General features: G+C 32.9%; 2 protein-coding genes across 3 annotated transcripts; one reads left to right on the top strand and one right to left on the bottom strand.

Moving 5' to 3' along the window:
* The first annotated feature begins 342 nt into the window (after positions 1–342).
* Positions 343–5,225, top strand: LOC145753000 (uncharacterized). Its single transcript, XM_082569378.1, has 10 exons — positions 343–484; positions 973–1,130; positions 1,527–1,652; positions 1,738–1,854; positions 2,349–2,462; positions 2,890–2,973; positions 3,327–3,530; positions 4,010–4,132; positions 4,317–4,575; positions 4,959–5,225. Exons 1-10 carry the CDS (start codon positions 367–369, stop codon positions 5,051–5,053), a joined length of 1,398 nt encoding a protein of 465 aa, XP_082425504.1. The 5' UTR covers positions 343–366; the 3' UTR covers positions 5,054–5,225.
* Positions 5,226–5,619: 394 nt separating this feature from the next.
* On the bottom strand, positions 5,620–9,947 carry LOC145752357 (uncharacterized). 2 transcript variants are annotated; one of them, XM_082568629.1, is made up of 7 exons: positions 9,839–9,947; positions 8,986–9,533; positions 8,205–8,373; positions 7,694–7,839; positions 7,009–7,233; positions 6,695–6,819; positions 5,620–6,315 (listed from the first exon to the last, which is right to left on the bottom strand). In XM_082568629.1, exons 1-7 carry the CDS (start codon positions 9,922–9,924, stop codon positions 5,917–5,919), a joined length of 1,698 nt encoding a protein of 565 aa, XP_082424755.1. In that variant the 5' UTR covers positions 9,925–9,947; the 3' UTR covers positions 5,620–5,916. The 2 variants fall into 2 exon arrangements, with proteins under 2 accessions (XP_082424755.1, XP_082424756.1); XM_082568630.1 differs by having other exon boundaries at positions 5,620–6,210.
* Between the last annotated feature and the right edge of the window lie 1,358 nt (positions 9,948–11,305).

Genomic DNA, 11,305 nt, shown 5'->3' with positions numbered 1-11,305 from the left:
CGGATAAACTCGGAATTTATGAAAACGCGGAATTCTATTTAACTTAAAATAAATATTTGTTTTCATCTTTGTTAATTGAAAAACAAACTGAAAACCCCAAAAGAAATTGTTTTTTAAATGTTTATTACACAAATATTGCATAAAAATTATGTTAATTTGTTTAAAAACAAATATAAATATTCGAAAACCCAAAAAACCTTTAAAGTACTTTTACAGACTTAACTTTCTGACTTTAAGACTTTTCAACGAGCTTTAGCTGTCTGTCTGTTTAGGTTTAAATTTTGCAATTTAATAAAGCTATAATATAATATATATATTCAAGCATATGTTATTTTATTTTAGGTACAATAAATAGGTTATAAAACAATGGATAAAACGTACAAACAAACCGTTTTTGATTCGCACGGAATCGAAAGAACGGAGGTTATATCTCAACAAAAACTAGCAAGTCAGTTACCACGTGGTACTAGACTTAATAAAACAGGTATTATTATCTGATTATTAGGTGACTTTTAGTTTTTATTTAACCATATAAAAAATGAATTAATTGTTGAATTGTATGTTGTTTACTATATTTTTTTATTTGTATATATCTTTATTCTCGATGTGGGAAAGTCAAATGCGCGACTTAAACATAGAGTAACATCAGTTACTTCGACCCAGTCTCGAGTTGCCTGTGGCAGTTTGGAATATTATAGAATATAATTGCCAAGTAGTTATGCTGCTGGCTCAGCAGGAGTTCATACCATTTATAGCACCTTACTAAATGGCACTACAGCATGATAGCAGTAGGGATCGAACCCAAGACCTCATGTAGTGTAGCAAGCGTTCTTACTACTACACGACGCTGCCGGTTTTTCATGATGTAATGTAAAAATAATAAATTAATTTAATGTTTTAAACAAGTCATATAATTAATCTTAACACTTACAATATAGATCAAAATTAATATCGAAATTAAATTTATTTAAGGAACCCAGTTAGAAATTAAAGGATCTCGAAACTACACCTCACGCCCCCTACTGGTGGGCCCCCAAGAAATCTACGAGGATATTGTTGAAAGAGGGTTAAGGGCTGATGGGTTATCAACTAAACTGGGGGTGAGGAACAACAAAGACAGCGTTGCTAAGGTAACTAAATTGGTGTTTTTGTTCTATTGCCTGCATGTTTTAGCATCCTTAAGTAAGATCTAAGATCCTGGGTTTGATTCTCACTGCTGGCATGTTGTAGCATTTTTAAGTAAGACCTGAGGTTTTGAGTTTAATTCATAGTGCTGAAATGTTGTAGAATCCTTAGGTAAGACCAGAAGTCCTGGGTTTAATTCCCACTGCTGGCATGTTGTAGCATTCTTGAATAAGACCCGAGGTTTTGAGTTTAATTTCCACTTCTGGCATGTTGTAGAATCTTTAGGTAACACCAGAGATCCTTGGTTTGATTCCCACTGCTGGAATGTTTACAATACCATACTTACAAAACTGACCTTTTTACGTGTAACTTGGTATTTTAACTGACCTTCTATATTACAGCTTGTTGAATCCTTACTGCATGGAGATAATAGATTAACAGAAACAATGCAGCACTATCACACTAAAAGGCAAAGAAATAATTGTGCTAAAAATATATTTGCCACAATGACTGATGAAGAATTAAAGGTATATAAAAATGTTATTTATTTTAAGTCATTTTTTTCTAGTTTTCAGGCATTTGATAAATTTTAAAATTGATTTTATTTTCCAGATAATAAAAGGTGAAATGTTCCCGACAAGAATTGACGTCCAAATAAGAAATTGTTTGAGGGAAATTTATTCCGATCAACCTGAGAAAATTCACAACACAATTGATGTGTTAAAAAATGTAAATTATCTCTTTAAATTATATTTTTACTTTAACTTATACTAATTGTAAGAAGGTCAACTTTAAAACCTTATCATAGAGTTTTCTTTTCATTAATTTAAGCCAGTTTTAAGTTGTGTTAGTTTATTATAATTTTTTTGTATATATTTTTATTCTCGATGTGGTAAGGTCGACTTCATGACCTAAACATAGAGTAACATCAGTTACTCCGACCCAGTCTCGAGTTGCCTGTAACAGTTTGGAATATTATAGATTATAATTGCCCCGTAATTATGCTGCTGATTAAATACTGGCAAGCAGGAGTTTATACCGTTTAAAACGACTTACTCAAGGACGCTACAGCATAAGAGCACTGGGGATTGAACCCACGATCTCATGGTGGTGTAGCAAGTGTTCTTATCACTACACCACGCTGCTGGTTCAATATAGTTGCTGACTGAGGTTTAGTTGTGTTATTACTATCTATTTGAAATATTTAACTTTATTTTTTCTAGATTCAGAATACTTTCAAACAACTTGCCCCACATGCTGAATTATTATCTACCCACAACTTTCAGACTAGGGGGTTTTTCGTAGATGTTTTGGTCATGATGAGTAGCTTCATCACTGTAAGAATTCTTTTTCACTTTGTTATAAAATTAAATTAAAAGTAAAGATCCCAAAATATTTTTTAGTAGACTTTTACATTTGATTCTTACTACTCTAATGTTAAAGTTATTCAAAGTTGTAATTGTAACTTAATTTTTTTTTGTATATATCTTTATCCTCGATGTGGGAAAGTCGAATGCATGACTTAAACATAGAGTTACATCAGTTACTCCGACCCAGTCTCAAGTTGCCTGTGACAGTTCAGGATATTATAGATTATAATTGCTTGATAATTTTGCTGCTGATTAAGTGCTGGCTCAGCAGAAGTTCGTACCGTTTATAGCGCCTTACTCAAGGGTGCTACAGCATGAGATCAGTGGGAATTAAGCCTACAACCTTATGTGTGGTGTAGCAAGTGTTCTCACTCATTCTTTTTTATTAATGTAGCAAATAATTGAAGATGTGAATAGTTTTAATGAAGTAGTTGAAGAAGTTAATGGAATACAACCTGACTACCATGACATTAAACAAGTTAGTTTAATTAGTTTTTTTTCTAAATTAATATTTTTAAAAATTAATTTTATTTTATCGCCAGCGTGGTGTAGTGGTCAGAACACTTGGCTTCACTACATGAGGTCCAGGGTTTGATCCCCACTGTTTTCATTCTGTAGTGCCCTTGAGTTTGGTTAAAAAGGTATAAACTTTTGCTGAACCAACACTTGGTCAGCAACTTTAATCTGTTTTATCCCAAACTGCTAAAGTCAACCTGAGACTGGGTTAAGGTAACTGATGTTACTGTATGTTTAGATCGTGAAGTCAACCTTTCCACATCGAGGATAAATGAATATAACAAAAAATTTATAATTTTAATTTTTGTACTTTAGGACACTACAGCTGCAGAAATTCTACTTTCAGTTGGATCTGATATCCAGCGCATGGAAATGACTCCAACTAATTATGATTCTAACCCCCAAAACACTCAAACTATTGGGGATACCACTTTAAAAGATAACTCTATTTATGTGGCAACTTCAAATATGAATAATAAAGAAATATCTGCTGATTCAGCACTTATAACTGACAATAAGGTATATATATAAATATATTTATTTTTGTATTCGTTTGATGTGGAAATGTCGACTTTACGACCTTAACATAGAGTAACATTTGTTACTTTGATCCAGTCTTGGGTTAACTTTAAAGGTTTGGGATAATATTGGATATATTAACCGGCAGCGTGGTGTAGTGGTAAGAACACTTGCTACACCACTATGAGGTTGTGGATTCAATTCTCACTGCTTTCATGCTGTAGCGCCCTTGAGTAAGGCGCTATAAACGGTACGAACTCCTGCTAAGCCAGCACTTAATTAGCAGTATAATTGCCGGGCAATTATAATCTATAATATCTCAAACTGCCACAGGCAACTTTCGACTTCCCCACATCGAGGATAAAGTTATATACAAAAAAAAATGTTAACTTCCATTTACCTGGCAGTATTTTAACAAAACCTTTTTTATAAACATACCAGTTATTAATGTAGTTACAGTTCTATTTATGTTTGTTTAGAATTTTGGCGAAGATTGTAAACAATGGACCACGGTAGAAATGACCGACAACGACGGACAGAAAAAATATTTTCTTGTCCGAAACCCAACTGATGGAAACTTGGACCCAAACAAATTTATTGAAGTATAAAAATTTTAATTGTAGTAATATGGTTGCAACTCTCAACTAATATTTGCCAGTGATAATTTACCCGCACACCACAAACAGCAGTTTTATTTATTTTTATATATTGAACATACTTTTATATATTACTCACCAAACTTTATTATATATAGATTATTTTTACAAAAATTTGTGAATATTTTAGATAATACAATCTGAAAATGGAATAACTTTAAACTCCAACTCCGAACAAGCTGGAGAATTTATAAATCCTGAAAACATAATCCAAGAAAGTTTTAACGAGGATACAAACTTATCCGATATTCAAACATATGAAAAATTAAACACTGAATGTAATGTGACTTCGATTAATAAAGAAAGTCCTTACCTAACTAGTTTAACAACGACCCAGAAAAGAAATAACTTAGTCATGGAAAGTTGTGAAACGTTAAGTTTAAATACAAGTAAGTATTTTTTTTGTACATATATCTTTATCCTAGATGTGAGAAGTTTAACTTCACAACCTAAACATAGAGTAACATCAGTTACCCTGACCCAGTCTCGAGTTACCTGTGACAGTTTGAGATAATATAGATTATAATTGCCCGATACTTATGCTGTTGATTAAGTGCTGGCTCAGCAGGAGTTCATACCGTTTATAGCGCCTTACCCAAGGGCGCTACAGCATAAGATCAGTGGGGATTTAACCCAGAACTTCGTGGAGGTGTAGCAAGTGTTCTTACCACTACACCATGCTGTCTGTTCAATTACCCTGATCCAGTGTTGAGTTGCATTACTTTTAGCTCACAGTTTTATTTAAGTAATACCGATTTGTTCTTTTTTACAGCTACTCCTACTAAACAAACAACACTTCACAACAAACAGTTAACGGTTGCCATAACAACCAATTCTCCACCAATTAAAAAAGCTAAAATCAAATGAAAATAAAGTTTGCTTAGAAAGAAAATCGCTGGTTTTAATTGGTGTGAAAAAATAATAAGTTTCTGCTTTTTGTGTAGGGAAAATGATATCTATGGATTTTTGTTGAATTATTTTTATTTTGAAGATTTTTATTATTTTTTGCTTTTTCTAAACAATAAAATTGTTAAGTGCTTTTGCTTGGTTTTTTGTTTATTTGTATTGCTTGATCTTTATGACATTACAGCATAAACATAAAATAGTTTTTTTTTGTATATATCTTTATCCTTGATGTGGGAAAGTCGAATGCGCGACTTAAACATAGAGTACATCAGTTACTCCGACCCAGTCTCGAGTTGCCTGTGGCAGTTTGGGATATTATACATTATAATTGCCCGATAATTATACTGCTGATTAAGTGGTGGCTTAGCAGGAGTTTATAGCTCCTTACTCAAGGGCAGCATGAGATCAGTGGGGATTAAACCCACGACCTCATGTGTGGTGTAGCAAGTGTTCTTACCACGCTGCCGGTTATTAAACTTTTTATACCTATTTAAACTTAATATATACACAACATAAATTTAATGAAATTTTATTTGCCGTATACTATTATATAAGCACCAAAAACAACAGGCTAATATACATTTACATTATCTGTATAAACGGCTTTTATATTAAACTATAACAAAAAGGTATAAATAAAGAAAAAACTTTAACATAAATAAATAGATAGTGCAATAACGTTAATACAAAGATTACTTTTTAATTAAAATAATTTTAAAACATTTTGGGTAACTTATCTAAAAAATTCTGGGTTAAGGATACTTGTTTAGAAGTTTTTAAGGGGGTAGGGGTTATATAAACCCCTTTTTGTTACCGTTCATAGATTAGGCTGAATCGCGGACTGGTTCTGACAGAATTGCATCTCTTATACTGCCAGCATTAATGCTAACTTCTGAATCAGATGTTGCCACTAAATCACTCGTGCTATCACTTTTAACACTTTCATTCTCAATTTGATTGTTTATAGTGATTGCTTCTTCCGAAAAAATATTCAAATCTTTTAAAGGTTCGACCTCGAAAATTGGCGATTTTATCTTGCCGTCAGTGGGCGTTTCTAAGCCGTGATGGATGCATTTTTCGGGGATGCCCCTTAGCATGTTGTCAACTGCTTCCACTCCCTGTATAAGACAATGATCTAGGTCACCAACGTCGTATTTAAAAGCACCAAATCTACCTCTGCTCCAAATATCTTTGGATTTCAGCCAGCCTAAAGCTTCTTCAACCTAAAACGATTTTTTTTAAGTAAAGTTAAACATAACCGGCAGCGTGGTGTAGTGGTCAGAACACTTGGCTTTACTACACGAGGTTCTGGGTTTAAACCTCACTACTTTTACGCTGTAGCGCCCTTGAGTAAGGCGTTTTAAACGGTATCAACTCTAGCTATGCCAACACTCAATCAGCAGCTTAATTATCAGGCATTTATTGTTAATAATATCCCAAACTGCCAAAGCCACTTGAGACCGGGTCAGGGTAACTGATGTTAATCTATGTTTAGGTCGTAAAGTCGACCTTCCCACATCGAAAATAATTAAATATAAAAATACTGCTTGTTACAAAGTGTTACTGATAACCTATTTTTTTTCCTCGAAACTAAATATTTACATTTTCTTGGCTCGACAAAGTGGGCAGAGGATACCCATGCGTCATCTCGGTCAAATGAAGTGAAACGATTTCATCATCTCCTTTAAGTAGTCCGACCGAACAAGCATCTCTTATTGCGTCATCAACTGTTCATTATTAAAACAAATTTGTTATATTTATTTAATATTGAGGATAAATATAAATATGTGAACAGTAAAAAATCATTTGGAGCTAAAAAATAACGTAAATGGTACAAATTAACTATTTTACACCAAATATATACTAGTACAAGGTAATTAGTAGCCTCTATAAACAGTCTTTTTCAACTATCTTACCTATAGTAGTTTCGTTAGTTGATTTTAACGGTCCACCGCTTATTTCAAGCATTAGTGACCAGTAAGGGCCAGGCTTTTCAGCTAAATCTATTTCATCTGTCGTTCCATCAACTAATCGGATTGTAACTCTACGATCTGTGGTGTTTGGAATACTGTCAGGGTCGTGGCTGGAAAATATACATGCTCGGTGGAATATTGAGTCAGATTCAGGATAGAAAATACAGCCTAGAATGCATTGAATTTATTAATTTGTGTGGTTACATAAGCAATAACGTACTTAAAACATGATATTTTTTGTTTATTACTCTCGATTTGGGAGGGTTGACTTCATGGCATAAACATTAGGTAACAATTGTTACCCCGACCCAGTCTAGAGTTGCCTTTAGTAGTTTAGGATATTATAGATAATAATAGCCCGATAATTTTAGGCCTAGCAGTAATTTGTACCGTTACTTAAGGAAGTTACACTATAAGTACCTTACTCATGGGGCTACAGTATAAGAGTAACGGGGATCGAACCAAACACCCCAAGTAGTGTAGCCAAGGGTTCTGACCAAAGACTTTGACATATAAGTTTAATTAAGAAATATGTCACACAAACTTAGATAAAATGTCATCACAACTTTAAGCTGTTAAGACGGACTTCACAAATTGAGGACAAACAAAAATATTAAAACTTTTTTACCGGTTATGTCAGAATGTTGACTCTCCCCTCTAAGACCCAAACACACAACGTAAAGCGAAGAGTTTACCAAGTTTTCACTTAGATCAGTTTTACCAGACAAATCAAGCAAAGAAGTAAGTGGCATTGTGCTTATTAGTTGCTTATATCTAAAAAGTAACAATCCAGTTTAAAATATAACATGTAGTTTTATATTAACTGCAGCGTGGTGTAGTGGTAAGAACACTTTCTACACCATATGAGATTTTAGGTTTAATCCCCACTGCTCTCATGCTGTAGCGCCCTTAAGTAAGGTGCTATAAACTGTATAAACTCCTGCTGAGCCAGCACTTAATCAGCTGATTAATTATCGGGCAATTATAATCTATATTATCCCAAACTGCTAAATGCAACTCAAGACTAGGTCGGGGAAAACAATTGTTACTCTTGGCGAAGTCGCGCATTTGACCATCCCGCATCGAGGATAAAATATAAACAAAAAAAATTATAATTTATTTATTAAAGAATTTCTTACTTAATTTGCAAGCCTCCCTTTGTTACAATTGTTTTTTCATCGATGTCTAAAGTTTGAATTTCGTTCTTAAATCGAATATTAGGCTTGGGTAAAGTTTTAGTTAGATTCCGCCATATTCCAATCATTCCTCCTTTAGTTGGATAGCGAGTTTCAGCATCAACACCCCAGCCTATAGTATAGAAGAACAACATTATTTTAGAGGTTTTTTTACATGCAGTTGTATCCTTAAAGAGATGGTTCGGTCTCAGAGTTTCTTTTTTAATAAGGTTGTATTTTTTCCAACTTGCACAAGGATACCATTACTTTTAATATTCGTCACGTAGTTTTCGAAATATCGGGACTTGGAGTTGTAATATTATAAATAGGGAAAGTCCCTACGCTTGCGAGTCACGTGACGCTCGACGTTATCGTCGTAAGTTTATATGCTGGCAGACCTAGGAAAATATTCTTATTTTGCCCTCTCTGAGCCGTTTGTTGTACTTTTTTTAATTTTTGTTTTTCTAAAAACAAACTTAGCATGGAAAGCAAGATTTATCCATATTATATAAGACATTTCTTACTTTTAAAGTATTTTTAATTAGGTAGGCTGTATTTGAAAAAAATCTAACAAATTAAGGTTTTTTTTGAAAGCAATAGAATACCAGTTAACTTTTTAGTAAGGTATAACAACTAAAGCCATGTTAAATTACAAATAAGACCCGACCACTAGCGCTTGTGGAATTTAAACTTAATGATATACAGAAGCTTATAAAACTTGAATATTGAACAAACAAACTCTTACCTGGATCTTCTTGTTCATCTTTCATAAGTCTTGCGATATCATCACCAAGGTTCACGGGTGGTATTTTTGACTTCACCCAATTGTGACTTAGCCTACCGGTGGGATATGCCCAAGACTTAAATATATAAGGGCGGAAAAATAAATTACTTAAAGTTTCGCCCCATTCTGAAACTAGATATTCGTCTAAATTCGCAAAGTTATCAGGCTCTGATTTTTCTTTCGTTTGGAGCTGAGATTTGACTAGATCTAATACACAAGCTTGTTTTTCGGCAGGGGGTAGACCACAAAGGTTACTTTGGACAGGATATTTCACTAAGTTTCCTCGAATATAAGTGTAGTTATTTCGTGGCCTTGTAACCATGGTACGTTCATTTTCATCGTTGTAAAGTTCGTCTATCACTTTATCAAAGTACTCGTAGCGGCTTGCTAGTTCCTTATATCCATGATCAAATCGAAATCCTTCAGCAGTTTTAATAGAGCCAGCGAGGCCGCCAGGATATTTTTCTGCGTCTAGTAAAAGCCAGTTTTCAAACCCGTACTGTCGCAATCTAAATATATTAAATAAAAAACTGTTAAAAAAGTTTAAAAACTGGGTTCGATCCCCATTGCTCTCATGCTGTAGCGCCCTTGAGTAAGGCGATATAAACGGTATAAACTCATGCTAAGCCAATACTTAATCAGCAGCTTAATTACCAGACAATTACAATCAATAATATTCCAAACTGCCAAAGTTAACTCGAGACTGGGTCAGGGTAACTGATGTTACTCTATGTTTAAGTCGTGAAATCAATCCTACCCGCATCGAGGATAAATAAATATTATTTAGAAATACCAAATTTTAACTTGTTGTTACCTGTGTGCAGCGCCTAGTCCAGTTGGTCCACCTCCAATAATAACGACATCAACTTGAGCTGATTGACCTTCAAGTGCATTTCCCATTTTGCCCTATATTTAACCCTGGCTATTACAGTAATATATAAGTTAAAAATAAGTAAAAAATTATGGTAAATTTTACAATAACGCTTTGTTTACTTTGAGGTGATATATACGTTGTTTGTTTTTACTAACACCTGTCAAAATTCTTCTGACAGTTTTATATATTTTTAAAAAAAAGGTTACATTTTAATATGATTTTAGTCTAACTTTCCTACAGTTTAAAGATGACATTGCTAGTTGTATTGATAATCATTTCATAACTTTTCCTTATATATTATTTAGATCAATCTTTAATATGCCAAAGTCAACTTTAAAACTTTAACATAGGGTATTTTAACCGCTATATGTTAATAACAGGAAATTATTAATAGACGCTTTTATATGGAAACTAATGCTACTTGAAATCCAATTTGTAAATTCGCTTTATTATAACCGCTTAATACACTTTAACTATATTTATCAGTTTTGCCTAGTCTAAATGAAGTTTGTTCATTCGTTTTTAGTGTTTATACAACGATGTAATTTCTATTTTGAGTTCAAATTTAAGATCGGTGTGTGTTACTTATAAAAAGTGCAACATTATACTTGAAAGTCTAAAAAAACTACATCAAAAATGAACCCTTTTTTATAGCATTTTTATTCAAATGTTAGCCTTACGTATACTTTACTGCTATTATAGATTTCTATACTGCAGTTTAGTATATAGTATTTCAATACATATTTTGCTTGAATACATATACATACAATAACAGCCCATTTCCTATAATACAATACTTGCTTAAAACAATGCATACGCTATATAAGCTATACGCTATATATACGTGGCAATTTTTACACATGTTATTTCTCAAAGAGCTTCATTCTATATACTGTCAGTATATACCATGCTGGCAAAATTCCCCTTTTCACCACGATCTAATTAATGTGGTTGTTGCTAGTATGTTCAAGTAGGAATACGTAATTGTCTGTTCTAATAAAACACAGGTTCTTACGACTATATCCAAGTGCTTTTAATATTTGACATCATTTCTATTTCTTTTAATAAAATATATGAGAAACTAAAAAACGCATGCCTTAGTTAAAATTTAACCATAATATTGATTGTTTTTTTACGGATATATAGAATACAATAATAAACTATTTCAAAAACTGTTTTAATGCTATACTAGGTTACAAAAGTTGTTCAGTTTTTTTACAGTAAACTATATTGACTCTATATTAAATATTGACATAAGACAATTATAAATTTTATGGCCTGTTTTTTAATACCATTTTTTACACTATGTAAATAAATAAGACTATAAAATGTTTTATATTTTTTAATATTTTTTTGCATAAGACGCTATTTTGGCATTATCAGGCTATGTCTATCTTGATAATAATT

This window comes from Corella eumyota, chromosome 5 (assembly GCF_963082875.1).
Source record: "Corella eumyota chromosome 5, kaCorEumy4.1, whole genome shotgun sequence".
In the NCBI taxonomy this organism is placed as follows: Eukaryota; Metazoa; Chordata; class Ascidiacea; order Phlebobranchia; family Corellidae; genus Corella; species Corella eumyota.
Note: the sequence above shows the minus strand (reverse complement) of the source record. Positions and strands in the feature narration are given on the sequence as shown.

Coding starts and splice junctions, on each gene's coding strand:
- LOC145753000 (XM_082569378.1), top strand. CDS start 367: ATGGATAAAACGTACAAACAAACCGTTTTTGATTCGCACGGAATCGAA. Junction 1,653..1,737: donor TGACTGATGAAGAATTAAAG/GTATATAAAAAT, acceptor TTTATTTTCCAG/ATAATAAAAGGTGAAATGTT. Junction 2,974..3,326: donor ACTACCATGACATTAAACAA/GTTAGTTTAATT, acceptor TTTGTACTTTAG/GACACTACAGCTGCAGAAAT.
- LOC145752357 (XM_082568629.1), bottom strand. CDS start 9,924: ATGGGAAATGCACTTGAAGGTCAATCAGCTCAAGTTGATGTCGTTATT. Junction 9,534..9,838: donor GGACTAGGCGCTGCACACAG/GTAACAACAAGT, acceptor TAATATATTTAG/ATTGCGACAGTACGGGTTTG. Junction 6,316..6,694: donor CTTTGTCGAGCCAAGAAAAT/GTAAATATTTAG, acceptor AAATCGTTTTAG/GTTGAAGAAGCTTTAGGCTG.